Raw genomic sequence first — 18,659 nt, forward strand, 5'->3', positions numbered from 1 at the left:
ATGCACTCCCAGAACAGTTGCCCTAGTGTGGGTTCCCAGCAGCTTCCCACACCTTGGAAAAGGCACTTTATCATATCCCAAGCAGGCCAGGGTTCAATTGGATTCCACTAGTGTATTCCAGCAGGTGTCAGGTAAGGATTGCCCAATCTCTTTGCTGTTATCCAGCCAATTTTCAAGGTACTTGAACTACGCCAGGTTTCAAACTTCAGGCGTTTTGAGGACATTGCTAAAAATGCCTAAGTAAAATAGAATTATATATGGGTACAACAGTTGCAAATCAATGTATTTTCATGTGTAAAATTAAATCTGAACTTTGCTAGGAGACAGCAAGGGAAATACCTTCTGAAATAAGGAATATTTTAAAGTGTTTGAAGTAGAGAAAGCTGGAAACAGGTTTAGAAGATTTTTCTACTCTCAGAACTACAGTTACACAGCTAAACCAGTAAGTTTGGCACTTCATCCTGTCACCTGCAGTGTATTTAAGACACACTGACTTTTTACATGAATTCTTTAGTGAGCTGCAGTACATCCCCAGAAACACCAGCAGAATTAGATGTTAGTATTTAAACTGCCAAGTTTCACACGAGTCACAGGAGGTAAACATTCCCTGCCAATGCCAAGTTCCATTTCAAGAAAATCACAAAATCTAAATGGCAAAGTCACAAAGAGTGAAGGTTTATTGCCTTTAAAGTGCCTTATACCTTGCCCCAGAAACTTATATAGTACACTGCCTTTCAGCCAGAGCCCCAAGGAGAGGTTTGATACAACATAAGGACTTATCTACACAAATATTTTATTTCCTGCATTAAAACAGAGAGATTCACTGAAACACTGGCAGAAGACAATACAAAGGGGAATTCCTTAAGTATGAAAAACTTAGTTCACATTTCTTCAAGCTGACAGCGTTCACCCTCTAAAGTCAGTACTTTTAGTGGAGTGACTTCAGGGCTTTCTCAACCAGGACAAAGTAGCTTTATCATTTTATAAAAGTTAAGTTCATCCCTCGGGCAGACCTGTGTCCTGGACACTGCAGGTGCCTAACCCTAACTCTTCACAAAGGCACTTAGTGAGATCAGCTCCTTGCTGGTGCCATAAAATAACTCCATCACTGTCCAGCCTTTGACAGAACATACATCCATTTTCCCAACAGAATTTACAACTCTAGAAGCTGTCACACACCAAATGCAAAACATTCCAACTTAAACTAGGAAAAGAGAACCTGAACTTCAAGCTGCAAAAAGTGGGATATCTATTCGAAAGAAAATAATACCCTCTGAAAATGTTGTCCAGTAGAGGTGTGTCTACTTGCAGCAGGGAGAACAAGACAGACAACCTTCCTCTTCCAAGAGCTGCAACATATAAGCAAGCTTCCTACCTCTTTCTTCCGCTGAATTTCTAGCACTGGCTAAAGATGGAAAATGAGTAAAATATTTTGTGAAAGACAAACAATCTACTACAAGGATGCAGTACAGAGCCCTACTCCCACAGATCAGAAGAGAGCCTGAAAGCCACAGAAATAGTTGACAACAATATTCTCTGTTTTATACACTTTGCATGCTTTGGAAAACCCCCAGAATACTGTTATTTTTGCACAAACACCATATGGCTAAGAAAATATCACTTTCTCTGTTTTCCTGGACCATAGCTGTCATTTCAGGCAACAGGACCATGATATGATAAAACAAATCACAACATTCAGAAAACCAAGAGGGGACAGAGGTGGTTTTTCAAGCCATAGAATAGCAGCTGGGAGAATTATCTACTTTTAGTTGGTAGCAGCTCTGACCCCTAAGGCAACCTCTTCTGTACATAAAGAAAAGAAATTTGAAAGCAGATCCATCTGGAAAAAGAATAGGGTGTTTTCAGCCTCTGGAAAGATAAATCCATTACATAACTTTTAAAGCACATCTATTCTTCCATAGGCAATGGGCCCACAGTGATAATTATCTGTGTGGTGGATTCTTGGTCTTTAAGCTTCAATGCTCCTGATGCATCATTTTTGCATTACTTACCTGTACTTCCACAGTTCCCTACACATCAGCACCAGCTGCTTTCCTTGTGATGAATCCAGCCCTTTCCTGTTTCTTCCACTTTCAAATGGGATAAGACACCTCACTATTTAATTCAGACTTATCACTACGCCTGAAAAACTCTTAAGAGCTTAAAAAGAACTGTAAAAGAAGAACAGGCACTACTGGAAATGCCTGCTTGAATGAAAGTCATGCACACAGATGGATGAGTTGCAACATACAGGGAGGAATAAAAAGGTCTTTGAAAAGTCTTACATGAAATGTGAGAATTACTCAAGATCTATTCCTTTCTCCTCCCTGCTCCCTCTCACAAAGGCAAAGCCAAGAGCAAGGGAGATTCATCCAAGTTCAGAGTCCCCATTTGATTTAAAGTTTCTGGTATACAGCCAATCCAGTAAGATTTAAAGGTACAACTGGGCTGTATCTTTACAACAGAGATACAGCAGTGAGTGCTACACTGTTCACATACTACATACACATACTGCCACTCTACAGCAATTTCTTCTGAGACACTTCCACAAGCTGTTTTCATTTGGATAAGAAGGAAGGGAATTTAATTTGTACTTGAAACAGATAAGAATTTTCCAAACTGTTTCTAGAATGTACTCTCAATCCTAGAAGTCATGAAACAAGAAGCCAAGAACCAGAAGCCAAGAACCAGATCCAATTGGCCTTGGACCAGCTGTGAACTCTAATAATCCCTGAATGTGTGAGGCTAAGCAGTAGTAGAGGTACATCAGGGCATCACCTGAGCTGCTTTAATTCAGGCCCAACACTCAGAGCACAATCACAGAGGAAGACTCTGCACCTCCGAGGGCAGGAGTGGTCCCTGTGCAGCTGCACCTGCACACACAGCTGCACCCAGGGGACACAAGGCATGGCACAAACCGCTTTCAAACAACACCCCAACCAGACAGGGCAAGGGGATCACCTGGAGAGCTCCAAGCTGCTGGCAGAGGCAGCAAGAGCTGGTTTGAATGTATTTACACATGGCTGGCGAGCATCTGAGTTCCTCCCTGCTTCTGAAAAAATCCAGATCAGGATGTTCTCCTTTCCCAATGACAGCACAGCAGCCAGCAGGACACCTACTGATTTGCTTGGTGTTTATTTGCATGCTGTGCCTGCTTAGTGCCTGTGGGTATAAATATCCAATTTTATCCACTTATTTGAGTTTACTTTGTATTTGGATGCACAAGACACCTCGCTGTACAGTATGCCTCCAAGGCTGTCATTTCTCAGAAGACTAAAGGCCTAATAAAAGGCTAATAAAACAGTTTTACTGCATTTCCCCCCACGTATTTTACAAGTGGTCAGCTTCTCTAATAACAGCGCACACTTACTGACTCAGGTCTCCATTATCTGCAGATGTCTGAATCACTGTCCTCTGCACCCAGGACTGTCCAAGAGGAACCACACACACAGACTGCAGACACAGAAGACCTGAACACTGATTCTCAGCCCAAAAGGCTACCCAGCATGTAACTGGCAATAACAGCTTTCTTCTGTATCTCTGTCAGTTTCCCTGGCTGTACAGTCAGCCCAGTGATGTTTATCTCATTTGAGGAGTGCTTTAAACACCACAGATAAGAAACACTATGATATCCAGATATTATCCTTCTTTGCATATGCCGTGCTTCAATATGGTGAGCTGTGATCCAGCATTTGAATCACTGACCTCCAAGTCTGCGTTTGTAATTCCAGTCAGAGAAGACAAGCTGCCTCCCAGACATGATTTGCCCAATACTCACGCTACTAAAAAAACAATTACAGTAAAAAAAAAATCAACAATACAACAAGAACTGTAACAAAAATTGCCAATTAATTTTTAACACAATAACCAGATTATAACAGGATTCAATAGGTAATTTCCTTACTGTAAAGCTTCCAGACGATAACCCTACTAGTACTTTTATACCAGTTGGCTTTCAACCTCTACCAAACTCCTTGCTTCAAACTGTAAGAGTAAAGACCCTTTTAAGAGCCCATACCCATCAACTGTGCCTTTGAACTGCAGGGCAAAATCCAATGTTTGTAAGCCTGAACATTCATTACTGATTACAGAATTACTTGGAAATCTACCACACTAGCTCCGTTTCTTTGCACATCATTCCCTTCTCTGTTTATTTCATAAACAGAGATGGAGAATCACAGAGGCAAAGCCAAGCTAGGCAAAGGCAAGGCTCTGGCTGAACAGCCCCACGCTACTTCAAGCACAAATGAAGGCAAGGGAAGTGATGCAAAGGATGTATCAAACCCAAGCATGAGGTGTTGGCCTGGGTTTTACATCACAAGCACCAGCTGGCGAGCAGGAAACTGCAAAGCCCAGCTGAAGCTCAGCCGAAGAGCTGCACCAGGCCTCCGCTAACAGCATTACTCAGCTGCCTGCAACCCCTCAGCCAGGGCAGCCCTCCACCAAAGCCAGCGCCGCTCGCCCCGCGGCCCGCAGCGGTTTGCTTATGGGGGTCGTGCCCTCGCCTTCCTTTTCCCCCTTCCCTCGCCGCAGCTCCGCCCGCCTGCCGGGGTGCCGCTGCCGGGGCACGGAGCATCCCAACCCCGCTCCCGGCGCGGCCGAACGACGGACCCTGCTGCGCTCCGCGGTGCCCAGGCTCCAGGGGACCGGCCGGGCTCCAGCCCCGCGCTCGGGTCCGGCAGGGCAGGGCCCCGGCAGGCAGACCCGACCCCCGCCCGCCAGCGGCAGCCCCGCGGCCACGGCCCGGCGCCGCCTGGCTCCCCGCAGGGTGCGCGGGGCTGCGGAACCGGCGGAAGGGCATCGGCGGGGGACGCGGGGCTGCCCGGCAAGGCGGGCACCGCCGCTGCGGGGATGGACGCGGCGGGACACGGGGGCCCGCGGGGAGTCCCGCTGCCGGCGGGAGCGACGGGGGCGAAGGCAGCGGCCCGCCCGCGGCCCCGCGCGGTTCGGGCTCTCACCGGGAGGTGCGGGCTGCGCGTCCTGCGGGGCTGCGGGTCCTGCGGCGGCCGTACCGCACCGTACCGCACCGTACCGCGCCGCGCTGGGCTGCGCTGGGCCGGCCGCGCTCCCCCAGCCCCACCACTGCCCGGCCCCGCCGCGCCCCGCCCACCCACGAGCCACAGCCAATCAGCGCTGCCGGCCGGCCCCGCCGCGCCCCGCCCGCCTCGCGCATCGCAGCCAATCAGAGCCTCCGCTCGCGGCCCCGCGCCCGCCGCAGCCAATGGGAGAGCGCAGCCGGGGCTCGCCCCCGCCGGGCGGGAGGGGCGGGGCCTCAGGGCGCCTCAGGGAGCCTCGGGGCCGGAGCGGGGCGGCGGGGGGACGGGGAGCTGCTGTCCCTCGGCCAGGGGCTGCCCGCCCTCCTGTCGCCCTCCCTCCTCTCGCCCGCCCTCCTCTCGCCTGCCCCCCTCTCGCCCGCCCCCCTCTCGCCTGCCCCCCTCTCGCCTGCCCCCCTCTCGCCTGCCCCCCTCTCGCCTGCCCCGCGGGCCCCAGCACACCCGCGACAAGGGCAGCGGAGCCTGTTTCCTGAGCGCCATGGGAATCCGTGCCTGCACTGGTACACCTCCACCAAGACCCACTGTGCTTATTGCCTCGTGTTTACCCGCTGCCACTTGGGACACACTTAATTTAGCAAACGCAGCAACGGGAAAGGCGTTTGGTCTTCTAACTCTAACTAGAAATTCAAACGAAACCTAGTATGATGTCAAACTCCACATTTAAAATCCAGATCTTTACCAACATCTAAGGCTGACCTAGCCCAAACACATTTTTGTTGTGGACAGCAGTGGTCAAAGCAGCTCAATCCACTAACGAGCCCTTCTGCTCAGCTGCTGCTGGGTTACAGCAATGTGGCATTTGCAGACACTGCCCTTGAAACTCCAACCCAATAATAAATGTTATGTATTTCATACGCAACAGAACCTATTCCAAGCATGTTGAACCCTACCTGGACTCTCATCTCACAGAATTCTAGGTCTCATTCACAGTCTTGGTTTTCTTCTTTTCTACAAAAGACCAACGAGCGCTTCTGGAATGTACAGCTCCCTCCCCTCTGCTGTGACCAGCACACAGGCACCCTCTCCCCTTCCAGATGGCTTCACAGAACTCCTGCACTGGGATTCGTAATGAATGCACTTTTATTCACAAGAGAGGGGAGCTGTCAGACCCTGCACAGGAGAGCTGGAGAGGACACAAGCAAGGCAGGAGCACTGCAGGCTCTGAGCAGCAGAACTGTTCCATTTTGCTGCAAACAGCACCGATTTGCAGATGGTGTTACAGGCTCCTTCTGTCCTGCACACACCACTCGAGGCTGGGCCATCTACGCCTCTTCATTTCCACTTATCCTGCCCAGAACCCTTATGTCTGTCAGTTCATTGCGGCAAGAAAGATTTAATGGTCCAAAATTGCAAGAGAGGAGGCAGTTTAGCCATTAAGATGGCAGCAAGCCATTTGCATCAGAAAGGACAAGGAACCACTAGAAGAGATTACTGGGAGAAATACAGGATCTCTGTGATGAGCCTTCTGTAAGAAGCAGGACAAACACTCATCAAAACCCTCAAAAGTATATGATTCTGCTTTGAGAGGAATACAGAGCAGATAATTTCTTGGTGTTCCTTCTGATTAATCTACAACGTAAACCTGCTACTGATATCCCTCAGAACATGAACTGAGCAGGGCCATTATGGAGCAGTAAACTTTACTTTTTCCATGTCATCTTCTGTCCAACTCCCTGTTAACTTTCTTGCCTAATTTATTATATGTATTTTTACTCATCTTTGAGGCAGGAGTTAAGCTACTTTTAAAAATTATTATTAACATCTTATGTATCACCATCTGAAGAGAACTCCCTTTGAATATTTGCTCAAGAAGCTTGGAGAATACACTGAATTTGCTGAGAAGCTAAGGATGTTTCTCTGCATCTCTTGCTGACACCAGTAGGGCTGGCCTGGGCAAACAATGTGTAAACAAATGCATGCATATACATATATGTATATCTATGCATATGTGTATATATATATATATATATACATATATATATATGTAGATATTTTGTTACTGTTTTTAGATGCTGGTATTGCTAAAGATATTCTGTGTGCCATCTGCTGGGGGAAACTTCCTCTGAGGCAAAGTGCTGTACTGACACAGCTGATTGCGCTGCTGGCAGCATAAAGAGGCAGTTCTTTCTCAAGAGGAACCTTTATTTTGTTAATGCACCAACTTCCAGCTCAGACAGACAGGACAAACAGACAGCCAGGGTCAGGATGAGTGGAACAACAGCAGGGTGAAATCTGTAAGAAAAGAAAAACCTCTGGACCTATGTCACAGCGTTGACAGCCTGGCAGCAAGAAGTGCCTCATTTTGAAACCTTCCTACTTGACTTGGAGGTCCAGAGTGTTCAGGTTACAAACACCATGATCACACTCAGGAGGTGAACTGCATTTTAAAGACAAGTTGCTAAGCATTAAGTGAATAATTCTCAATTTACTGGTAGATTGAAAAATCTCTACAAGCTTATGAGACAGGCAGCTATCCTTGCCATGTCATAACAAGCAGACACAGGAATTCAGCATCCACTTTAATGAAGAGACAATCTCACAATAGTTACCTGCTATAAAACTCTGAGATCCAATTTAAGTCCTTATCTTCTAAGGAATGAGAAGTCCCTACCACACACACACACACACAAAGTACATCCACTTTTTCCTTGAATGTTTCCTGAAAACCCCCAAACTGCTGGAGACAGCCTTCTAAAGCTCCTGTCAAAAAGTAGGCAATTAAACACCACTTTTTCCCCCAGGATTATCTCCAACTTCATCTGCAAGTCTAGGTGAGAAGTGCAGAACCACGCATTCAACCTAAACTGTTACTCCAAAATACAGTATTGTTAAACTAGAAAGGAGCAGGGTGTTTAACAAACTGCAAAATGTTTTGACTCAAAGTGTTGTACAGCAGATGGAGCTACAAGGATGGCCTACAAATAGCCACCTACACTTGAGAACACCCAGCAGTGACAAATATACAGAATGTATCCCATCAAGGGAGTATCTTCAACCTTTTTTCTGCTGCAAAATTACACACAGATGTTCACAACAAAGCACCTCTCAAAAGTTTCACATCAACAAAGACTGAAAAGAAAGAAATGCAATTAGTTTGCAATGCTCGTTTAGATGTCACATAAAAGTTCGAGTTCTTCTCCTGACCAATACCTGTAATTGTGTCACCTTTGCTTCTCTTAAGAGAGATAAAAGCAGGACAGGGATGGAGACTGAGAAAAGGCATTTGTTGCTTCACCGTATGCCAGTGACAGAAGTAAAAATCAGTTTGTTTCAAACCAGATTCCTCCTGGAAGATCTTGTGTCTATCCATTTTTCAAGAGTATTTGGACACTCCTCCCTTTTTTCAGAACTAACTGCACTGCCAGGTTAGTTCCACAGGTTCCCCTTCACCTCCTGTATGTTCCTCTCTCCACAAAATGATCCATCTGCATGACCACTGGACTTGCCAACCAGATCCAGAAATGCTCCCAACTGCCTGATGACTTTATTCAGCAGAAGAGAAAGTCAGTTTTGTAAATGAAAACTTTCCAACTTATTTCCACAGCAAAGCAGAAATAAAAATAAATAAAATTCGTAAGTTTTAAATTAAGTGCCTACTTTCCCTTCCTTCACAGAAATGAAGGACTTGCAGGTGAATTTCTGTAGATAATTCCAAAGACTTTGAGAAATCCTGTGTGAGAAAAAATCTTCACGCTTTTTCACATCAGGTAAAATTGATTTCTTGATACAGCTTTCAAAAAATCACTACTGAAATAAGCAGCTGCATTCAAAAATAGTTAAATTGACCAAAGTTGATAACATTACGTAACAAACAAACAAACACTAGTGTGGGAATCTTTGGATTATAATAGAGTTTTTTATCTTTGAAGTTCAAATGAGGGTTCTGAGACAGAAATTTTGTATTGATCTAGGCAGGTATATGCTAACATAATGTAATTTTTGCTTTGACTATACTCACAGGGAATGGCCATCATCATCTAATAACCTTTCATCTCATTAAAGAACACAAAAAATAGGTCTTCAAACACATAAGCAGGTTACGAAATAACTGACCTAAACCAAATGTAAAACAGGCTTTCAAGAAGTCAATCAGATGCTTCTAATGAATGTCTGCACACTCCCACGAGCCCCAGGCTGGAACAGCTCCATCACTGCCTCTCTCCTAATGCTGAGGAATCCAGTGGGCACAAGGATTTCCATGGCAGTGCACACACAGCAAAGTGTTATAAACACAACAGTGCACAGAACATTTAGAAAAGTACGAGCAGATTTTTGGTTTCATTAATAACACAGGAGAGATTTAATAAATATTTTGTACTTTAATCCAAAAGTAAGATGCTGAAGGCCCCCATTTGTGTGGGCAAGACATTCTTGGCCACCTCCCTCCCCCCCAGCCTCACATGTATATGCTGAGGGTAGAATTCCAAACATTTAAAGAGCTGTAACATCTCACTTCATGTGGTACCTTCTCACCCTCAACCTGGCTAGGACACAAGAGCTTAAAACTCTTGCAAGACAATATAGAGTTGACCTCCTATACTCCAAAACCTCTGTGGAGTATTTTTAGAGGCTCAAACAAAATGCACCTTGTCTCCTTTCAGTTCAGACAACGGCCCTAAACTAGAGTGATTTAGAGAATTAAGGGCCAAGTTATTAAACAAATTGCTTATTGAAAATTCCATGCAAGACAAATAAGATTTGTCCAGAACACTGTTTCACAAGTGTCCAGAAATAAAAATAATGTATGGAACTGGGATGAGACTGAGAACAGCGTCCATGTTCTATAACCTAAAAAGGGGAAATGCATGACAACTGCAAATCAGCCACATGGAAAAGGCTGAATACTTCTCTGTCAGACTCTAAAATTGAAGTCATCAAACCCAAAGAGCAATTCACCACGTCACTGCCACTGTCTGGCATCCAGCAGGTACTCAGAAACATCACAGAAATCATGTCCAAGTGCACATGTCCAAGAAACCAAGTGCCCAAACCAAAATGTAAAGCAAAACTGCACTGCAATACTTTCTGAGAACACAATTTCACCAGCAAGAGGCTTTTCTTGGGATGAAAATCCTTATCTTAATAGAAAATCAGCCCTTGATCGTAGATTAAGATCTTCTATTTTCTTGTGGGCCTGTCATGTTAGGTGTTCAGCCATGATCTTCCACAATTCCTGTAGGGACAGAAAAAATACATACAGGTATTTTATCACATCAGCAAGTTGCAATTATGAAAAAAAATCAACATCCAGGTCACTTTCATATATTTGTAAAACTTTTAGACAAGTTTTACACACATGTTTTATGCCTCAAAGTATCAGCATTAAATAAAATAAATCAATCTCATGAAGCAACTGTGCCTCCTGTTAGCTTACTATGCATACACACAGCAATAATATGTTGACTACAGCAACATAATTTCTTGGTACACATTTGCAACCCAGTACAAGATTTGCAACTGCTCTAAAAAGATTTGTTAGATTGGATTGTTCTAGAAAGTCAGCAAGCTGCTAGTTACCCTGCATAGCATTTCTAAGAGCAGATAATTTGGAAAAAAATGGAGAAAGAGAACCATAAGTGCTTGAGAGGTAATTAGATACCCAGAAATATTATATCTGACATGTTTCTCAATTACAGCAGTTTACACCTAATTGACTTCTTCATAGATATTAGAACATTATTTTCTGAACTCTGAACTGGGAAAGGAATTACTAAAGCTGTGAAAAGAAAGCTCTTCAACAACAAAAGAAATGACAAGAGGTATTGGTCCCATTTTCCAATTTAATCACAAAAATGGCATTTTATAAAGTAAAAGTCTCTTATCCTTTGAGGAACTGAGTGCAATCTCAGCCACTCTACTGCTGATGATAGAAAATGAACTCTGTCCCAGCCAAAACCAGGACATGTCAATCTAGTACAGATTATGTAAGCACAAACAAGGACCATTTTAAATCAAAAAAGCTAAATGGAAATAAAAGGTAATGTTTATTCTCCTGTTCTTACTTCATGTTACATGAACAGCTGAAAACTAATTTGAGATGATTAGCCTGACACATTGCATTTATTTTCATGAATGCCACTTACCAACTGCTCAATCCGCTCATAAACAAGGAACTGGCAGAAATCAGGCTTAATGGGCTCCACTGTATATTTCATTTTTCCATCTTGGAGGTTCTCCAAATCATTTAGGGTATTTCTGAAGTGACTGTAGGCTTCACATGTAACATCCATATGTCTTAAAGTGAAGTTCAGCCTGGTAAAAGAGTATGTCATTTAGAGTATCTCTCCTATATTGGCATCTTAAATGGCTAATCTTTCCTTAGCTAATGAAAAACTGGGTCTTAGCATAATTAACTCCCTTCAGCAGCCAAAAAATGCACAGCACCCATTCCTGGAAAGCAGAAAAGCTGTTATGTCAGCATCAATACACAATAACTCTCAGATTAATCCTTCCATTGATTTTAGGGCACTCTGCCACAACAGAATTATTGGCTTGGCTTCCTGGACAAACACCTGGCAGCAAACCACAGGAAGAGTTATTGCTTACATATCTCCAGAGATTCAAGCAAAGCCTATCAGCTTATGAATGGACTCCTAGATATGAGTCCTTAAAAACATTTAATGATTCCTTGAAAGCAAACAGGAGGAATTGTTCTGGAGTTACTCAAGCTGGGAAATGTGAACTCTAATTCTAAGGTGCTTCACTCCACTCTGTGACCTCCAAAATACATAGCAAATGTTGTCAGGCACTATAGAATGCATCAATTTAGTCACTATTTATCCTTATTTGCACAGAGGTTATCTCAGGTGAGGACAACAAAAGACAAACTCCTTCAAATTCTGAACTGATAAAAATTAAGCATGTAGAAAAAAAATGCTTGTACTGAGCATATACTGCAGCCTGTGATCAACTGATACAATGAAAACCAGAAGCCAACCTTTAATTAAAACTAATGTTTCTTCCAAATAAAGAAAGCATGCAAAGTTTTTAATGCTTTTTATATTAAGTTCTTGGTAATACATACCTTTTTTCTAGTGCTAAGTAAACTGTGCAAGAATTTCTCAAGTTGTGTGTAATTCTATACAGAGTTCTGAACAAGGCATCTGTCAGGTCATCATCATAGAACACTACAAAAAACCAGATTAAGAGCATATGTATAATTAAGTGTATAATTTACTTAAGTCTCAGGTATGAAACAACAACAGACCTCAGTTAGATTATTCTAATCAAACAAGGAAAACAATTTTATATTAATTCCAAAGTATGTTTTTAATGGCAACATCTGACCCTATAAGAGTACCCACTGCTGCTATTTATGTCAGGCTTTCTTTAAGCTTTCTCTCATACCAATAGGATAGTCAGATAATTTACAACATTTCACATGAATTTTCTCAGTCTAGAAATAATCTTATTGCAAAGCTAAGGAAAACAGGATATCACAGAGTATACAGCTGTTTTCCTTTCAAAACCCAAACAAGGCCATAATTAATTTATCATTATAACCTTATCTCCCTGGAAAGCAGTCTTGCCATTCCTTTCAATATCGTAAGTAAAACCAATTCTCCTTTATCGATAGATCAAAACAACAATGGTTTTCCTATACAGATAAGGTAACCAGTCATTTTAAAGTCCTTCACTTAGGCAAGAAAAAGAGGAGGGAAAAAAGTGATATCCAAAGGCATAGACTCTATGGGAAAGTGCAGCATCTGAAACTATTATTTACATTACAGAAAATCTTAGTCCAACCACCTATTGAGCATTATTTGCACAGAAGTTATGTAATACAATGTCCAATGATAGAACAACACAACTTTTCTGATTCATCAGTTACTTGTGGTTGTGTTGAGCAATTTATTTAGTCACAAATAATTAACACACCATAGAGAAGGAAAAGCTAGTAGTTTTCAACATCTATTCACCATTGCTAATTCAGAATGTAAATACAAGTGTTTAGAAATGAAAAATATAGACAGAACACTTAAGGCAGAGCTTTGGCAAATTAGGTTAGGATCTGACCTATTAGATTTTGAAAGCAAACTAGGTATGTTTAAATTTTTACTAACAATGTTCAAGGGTTTGATTTAAAAGCTTACTGTTTATATTTTCCTACCATCAGCTGCCATTATCACAGAACAGTGATCAAGCAAATCAGCAATCTCTTCTTCAGACCAGCTATAAGGAGCCTCAGGATCTGTAAGAAAGGATATGGCTTTGGTATACATAATTAAATGTCTCAGATGACTGGAGAAAAGGAACTTCTTAGCTTCTATGGGCATCTGCTACCCAGAAACAGAGCCCACCACTAAAGGGAAATCCAAACTCCCTGTGTTCATTCTCTGAAGTTCCTCTGCTTTCTCTCTGTTATGTCCAACCCTCCCAAGGCTGACTGGCAAGCAAAAGTTTTCTTCAGAATTCACAACCCTGTAGCAACATCACAGCTTTAAATACATTAAGCAGGTACACCTTCAAACAAAACCCCAGATATATCTTTATATAAGTTTTGATTAAACTTCCTATTTCATCATACTTTTTAAAATTTATTCTTCACTAAAAGAATCTTTATTTGAAAGTCTAATAAACATAAAACCTTCCCAGCTGGCAGTATCAAATATTATCATTAGCCAGAATTTTTTTGAGGCCCAAGAGAGGCTTTTGAATGTGTTAAACCAAACACCAACCCCAATCTGAAAGGACCCATTATAAGCACCTACCAGTGCAGAATTCATCCTTCAGCCAGTCCAGTTCTTTCACTCTAACTTCCCCTCCTGTGGGTGAAAAAAGATCACGTCAGTCACAACTGACCTTTCAGACAGCACCTGAGCTAAAGGAAAGAGTCAAGATCTGACCATACAGCACTCACCTCCTGGCTCCATCAGGTGTTTGTTTAATGCAATGTTTTGCTCACACATGGCCAGAAGATCATCACCAACATCTGGAAAAAAGTGATAATGGTATTAAAAATCTGAATATTTTGTATGGGCCATGTATACCTCTCAGACTAATACTCAAAGTTTCTCTCAAGACCATGAGATTAAGGAAAATTCAGAGCAACTCTATCCACTGATGATTGCTTCCCTATATCCTTCTTCCTTTTGTCTTTCAGTTCTAAACTCTGAGCAACCCTCGAAGAAAGAAGTTAGATCCTGTTTTAATCTGGACACACTATCTTGAGTTCACTGCAACATATCTTGCTTTTAACCTCTTTTTCAGTAAATAACACGACTTGATACACATTAATAAAGAATTATTAACTATAACTGAGCAAATGAACGGGAAAATACCAGGATGAAAGCACTGCTTTGGGAAGATGCATGGAAATATTGAACTGAAAATAACTGCCTCACCTGTGCAATAAACCCTCTTGGCAACTGTTCCCATGATAATGCTGCTAATTCCAGTGCCACCTCCAAGCTCCAGCACGGAGCAACCCCTGAAGGTGTCCCTGTTAAACAGAATGTAATCAGCCAGGAGGAAGGCAGCACGCCAGACCTGGGGACAAGGGAAGAAGTTAAAACTGAACCAATTCTGAATCACATTCCATGAAAATTGAGATAGTACAAGGCAGAATACATACTTGTTTACCAACGTCTTCTAAGGGGGTTGCCATAGTGTGTTCTGTGAAAATCAGAGTAGAGCAGGAATAATTATCTTGAAATTGTTCAGATCAAGTTCCACAGTGGCAAGTTTGAAACTCAGGCTATGCTTCTCTTTCAAATATAGAACTAAACACTCTTCATTCTATAGAATAATGCGAGATAATGCTGAACACCCACTCTAACTAAGGAGCACTGAGTTTCCCATGGTATACAACTATTGCAGAGAAAAAAGGCAAATTTTTCTTTGCAATATCACAGTATTATGTCCATTATCTTTTTTCACTTAACAAACTGCTGTTCCATTTCTAAAGAAAACCTATTTTTCTTTTGTTTTACAGAAACATATTTTCCCCATTTCTCCTTGACTGTAAGCTTATTATTTACCTATTTTAACAACATCACTGCAATTGCACTCTTGCTCTTCATCTTCAAAAGCATCTTCTTTCCCTTTCATCAGAATTACAGGGCACACTATATCCCTCAAAACATCCTCTGCTTCCAAATCAGAGGCACTTCGAGGCCTTCTGACCACTTCCAAGTCTCCATCATCATCTAGCAGAGCTTCTACTCCTTCACTATTTAATTCTCCTTCTCTTTTTATGTTACTTTTGTCCTTGTCACACAGTTCACCTCCACTTCTGCACTGGTGTTCACTTCCTGCTGGAATTTCTCTCATGTGTTTCCCAGATGCCAAATCTTCTGTGCTCCAAAGGAGTTTGAAATATGACAGGAATACTGCAAGAACACAGCATGGGGGAGAAAGGTTAAACACCAGAGGAGACAGAATCTGAGCACAACTTCCACATGCATGAAATTTTGGTATGCATTTCACAGATTAAAAATATAACTAAGGCTCCCCTCTGGGGAGACTGTTTTTAGCTAGATCTAATAAAATCTTCATTGCCTGTCCTAGAATGAGAAATTTTTAATGTCTTTACCGTCTGCATGACAGCCAGATGAAACTGACTTGAATATTTAACAAATTAGAGGATGCCATCAGTGAATGAAATGCTTTTGTTCTCCAAGTCCATTCTGATCCTCTGCATTTCCACAACATTCAAAAGGTGGAAAGTCAAACTGACAAAAAGGGGAAGAGACTAAATCCCCATGAACTCCCCTAAGAGACAGTAAAATGGTAGTAGTAGACTATGATGGCATTAATGGCTGCCATAGTAAAATCCAATTCTTGCCTCAAAAACCAGAGGAATTTCCCAGACAGAGCTCATTCACAGCAGGCAACACAGTCACTTCTTTCTCTTAAAAGGTTCTTTGCACCAAGCAAAATCACAGCAAACACATGTCAAACAGCATGAAGACCCACCATGGCATTAATTACCTGGTTTTGACCTGATCAGGGTCAAAATTATTATTCATTTCCTTGTCAGGCCTACTTTTATCATTTTTCACATTGTCATGCACCAGAACAGCTGCAAAAGTTATTCTTTTTATGTCACAACTGGGTTTGAAAAAACAATTAACACTTCTGTCACAGCAGGACTTTTGTACAGAACATTTTGCCAGCAGCTTCAAGGTCAGTTCCCTTGACAACTTTATAGCAACCTACAAGCTGGCAATCAGCCAGGGGCATTTGCCAACTCATTTCCACCACAGCCTTGACTTCAAATTCTATGTCAGCCAAAGCCATTGCTGTTTTGAGTTTTCTTGTCGACAATTTTTTTTGAAAAAAAAAAATCTCACAAAAAACCAAATAAACCTGTTAGGCTCCTCCAGACTAGATGGTAAACCATCACATAATCATGCAATTAAAATTCATAAATTAATTACTGATAGTTTTTATTTTGAACTTAAGTTACATTATTTTAAACCCCTTGGTTCTCACTTTTTGTTTGTATACAAGAAACATCACAATTTTTTTTTATTCATGATTCCCAAAGTACTATATTGACACCATAGCTCAATGAAAAAATAAATAAAATTAAATCAGCGAGTGAGTTAATTTGCTTACTTCTTGTCAGAAAGTAATTTAAAATTTAATTTTTAAGACAGGCTGTCTACAAGTTTTCATTTCTGGAGTTAATTTCATGAGTAAAACCCAGCAAGCTCTCTTTCTAAAGACTGAGTAGGAGGTGATTTTTCTGCTTATAACTGGAATAAAATATGTAACTATTAATATCAACCATGCAAAGGAGGATTCAAGCATTACAAAGACATGAACACACCTAAAATCCAGCTCCACCAGTGTAAGCATCCCTTACCTGGCTGCCCAACTGCATTCAGTCGTACCATGAGGTGTCTTTTGCTTGGACAGTGCAAGTGCACATCAGACAGCACGGTGTCACTCCTAAACGTGGGGTTATCCATCTCCTTCTCTGCTGCATCCACCATGATGTGCAGGTGAGAGGAGCATCTGCAGTGCTCAAGCAGTCCCTCATGCACTGCTGCTACCAAGGGATTCCATTCTCTTCTGTTTACAGGCATCCAGGAGCAGCTGTGATCAGCAAGGGAACCTCAGGACATCATTTCTGAGAAGGTTTGGCAAGGTGTGATCATGCAAGCCCCACCACAGTCCAAGACAACACGCTGGTCATCAGGATATTCAATCTAAAACCACACACAGGCAGCTTTTAGTGACACTGAACATTGATCCAGCAGTGTTTCAGAAGATAAAAATCAGATGACAACGTTCAGTAAAGCTGCAGTGCTCCAGTGCTCTCTTTCACAGAATCATCAAATACATAACTGTTAGTAGTTCAGTGGCACCCACTGCATATTTTAGGAAGAGCTACTAATTTGCTTGTGTTAAAGATGACTTCCCCTGAAAAAAACACACATGTTTCCATGACTGCACAGAGAAGTCAAGGTCTTCAAAAGGAATAGGGCCATTTCCTGTGCTGGCATTAACATCTTGAATGGCTATGCTAAATTTTCTATTATCTACTTGTGCTTGAACAAGATCACAGAATGGGTCAGGTTGGAAGGGACCACAGTACTCATCTGGTCCCACTTCCCTGCTCAGCCAGGGTCACCCCAGAGCACACGACACAGGACTGTGTGCAAAGGGTTCTGGAATATCTCCAGTAAGGGAGACTCCACATCCTCCCTGGACTATCTGTTCCAGTGTTCGGTCACTGCATAGGAAAGTTCTTCCTTATGGCCATGTGGAGCCTCCTGGGCATCAGTTCTGCCCATTCCTCTTGTCCCATTGCTGGACCCCACTGGTCCATGCTCTGACACCTTCCTTTGATATTTATACACACTAAGAAGGTCCCCTCTCAGCCATTTCTTCTCGAGGCTGAACAGCCTCAACTCCCTCAGCCTTTCCTCGCAAGAGAGATACTCCAGACCCCTGAGCAACTCAGCAGCTCCCTGCTGGACCATCACACATCCACGCTCAAAACACCGCAAGCTTTACAGGCAGCTCTGTATCTGTGGCTGCGCAGCTCTGTCAACTTCTGCCAGCCCTGCCCCTGCTCCAAACCTGCCCTTTCCCGGCGGCATTCCGCGCAGGAGCCACCCAGCCCTGCAGAGCCCTGACCCGGGGACACGCGGGCTGTGCCCGTACCTGCGCCTGTGCCTGCGCCCGTGCCCGTAACTGTGCCTGTACCTGTGCCTGCGCCCGGCGGGGCTCCTGTTCCTGCGGGGACACAGCGGGGCCTCCGCGGGGACGGGGAGAGACCCCCTGTTCTGTGTGCCCACGGTGGGACTCACGGCGGGACCCGCCTGTCCCGTGTCCCTCCGGCAGGACACGCGTTCCCCGACAGGATCAGCGCCTTCCCGGCCGGACCCGCCTTTCCCGCTTTTCCCCCGCTCAGGTCCCGCCTGTCCCCCTCTTCCCCGGGCAGGTCCCGGCTGTCCCGCTTTCCCCCGCTCCGATCGCACCTCTCCAGCGCTCCCCGCTCGGCTCCCGCCTCTCCCTGCCGCTCCGGTCCCTCCCGGTGTCGCTGCGCTGGCGGCAGCTCCTTCCGGCTCCTTCCGCTGACGCGCTGCCCGGCGACCTCCGCGGGGTTCCCGGCCGTGCTGTGATCCTGGATCCCGGCCCGGGCTGATC

The 18,659-nt window shown here is 43.5% G+C and overlaps 2 protein-coding genes across 3 annotated transcripts in view; both read right to left on the reverse strand.

Moving 5' to 3' along the window:
- Positions 1-5,107, reverse strand: part of ABAT (4-aminobutyrate aminotransferase) — a 52,355-nt gene extending 47,248 nt beyond the window's left edge. Inside the window, exon 1 of the mRNA XM_085074890.1 lies at positions 4,959-5,107. The gene's annotated coding sequence lies outside the window, so the exon portion shown is untranslated. The remainder of the gene's footprint in view (positions 1-4,958) is intronic.
- A 2,352-nt stretch (positions 5,108-7,459) lies between these two features.
- Positions 7,460-18,623, reverse strand: METTL22 (methyltransferase 22, Kin17 lysine). 2 transcript variants are annotated; one of them, XM_085074894.1, is made up of 11 exons: positions 18,491-18,623; positions 16,867-17,212; positions 15,281-15,385; positions 14,629-14,669; positions 14,399-14,543; positions 13,915-13,986; positions 13,766-13,819; positions 13,165-13,245; positions 12,079-12,181; positions 11,138-11,306; positions 7,460-10,227 (listed from the first exon to the last, which is right to left on the reverse strand). In XM_085074894.1, exons 2-11 carry the CDS (start codon positions 17,087-17,089, stop codon positions 10,192-10,194), a joined length of 1,029 nt encoding a protein of 342 aa, XP_084931020.1. In that variant the 5' UTR covers positions 17,090-17,212; positions 18,491-18,623; the 3' UTR covers positions 7,460-10,191. The 2 variants fall into 2 exon arrangements, with proteins under 2 accessions (XP_084931020.1, XP_084931019.1); XM_085074893.1 differs by having other exon boundaries at positions 15,035-15,385; positions 18,491-18,622.
- Between the last annotated feature and the right edge of the window lie 36 nt (positions 18,624-18,659).

The sequence above is a fragment of the Lichenostomus cassidix genome, chromosome 14, assembly GCF_008360975.1.
Source record: "Lichenostomus cassidix isolate B80296 chromosome 14, HeHo_3.0, whole genome shotgun sequence".
Taxonomy (NCBI): domain Eukaryota; kingdom Metazoa; phylum Chordata; class Aves; order Passeriformes; family Meliphagidae; genus Lichenostomus; species Lichenostomus cassidix.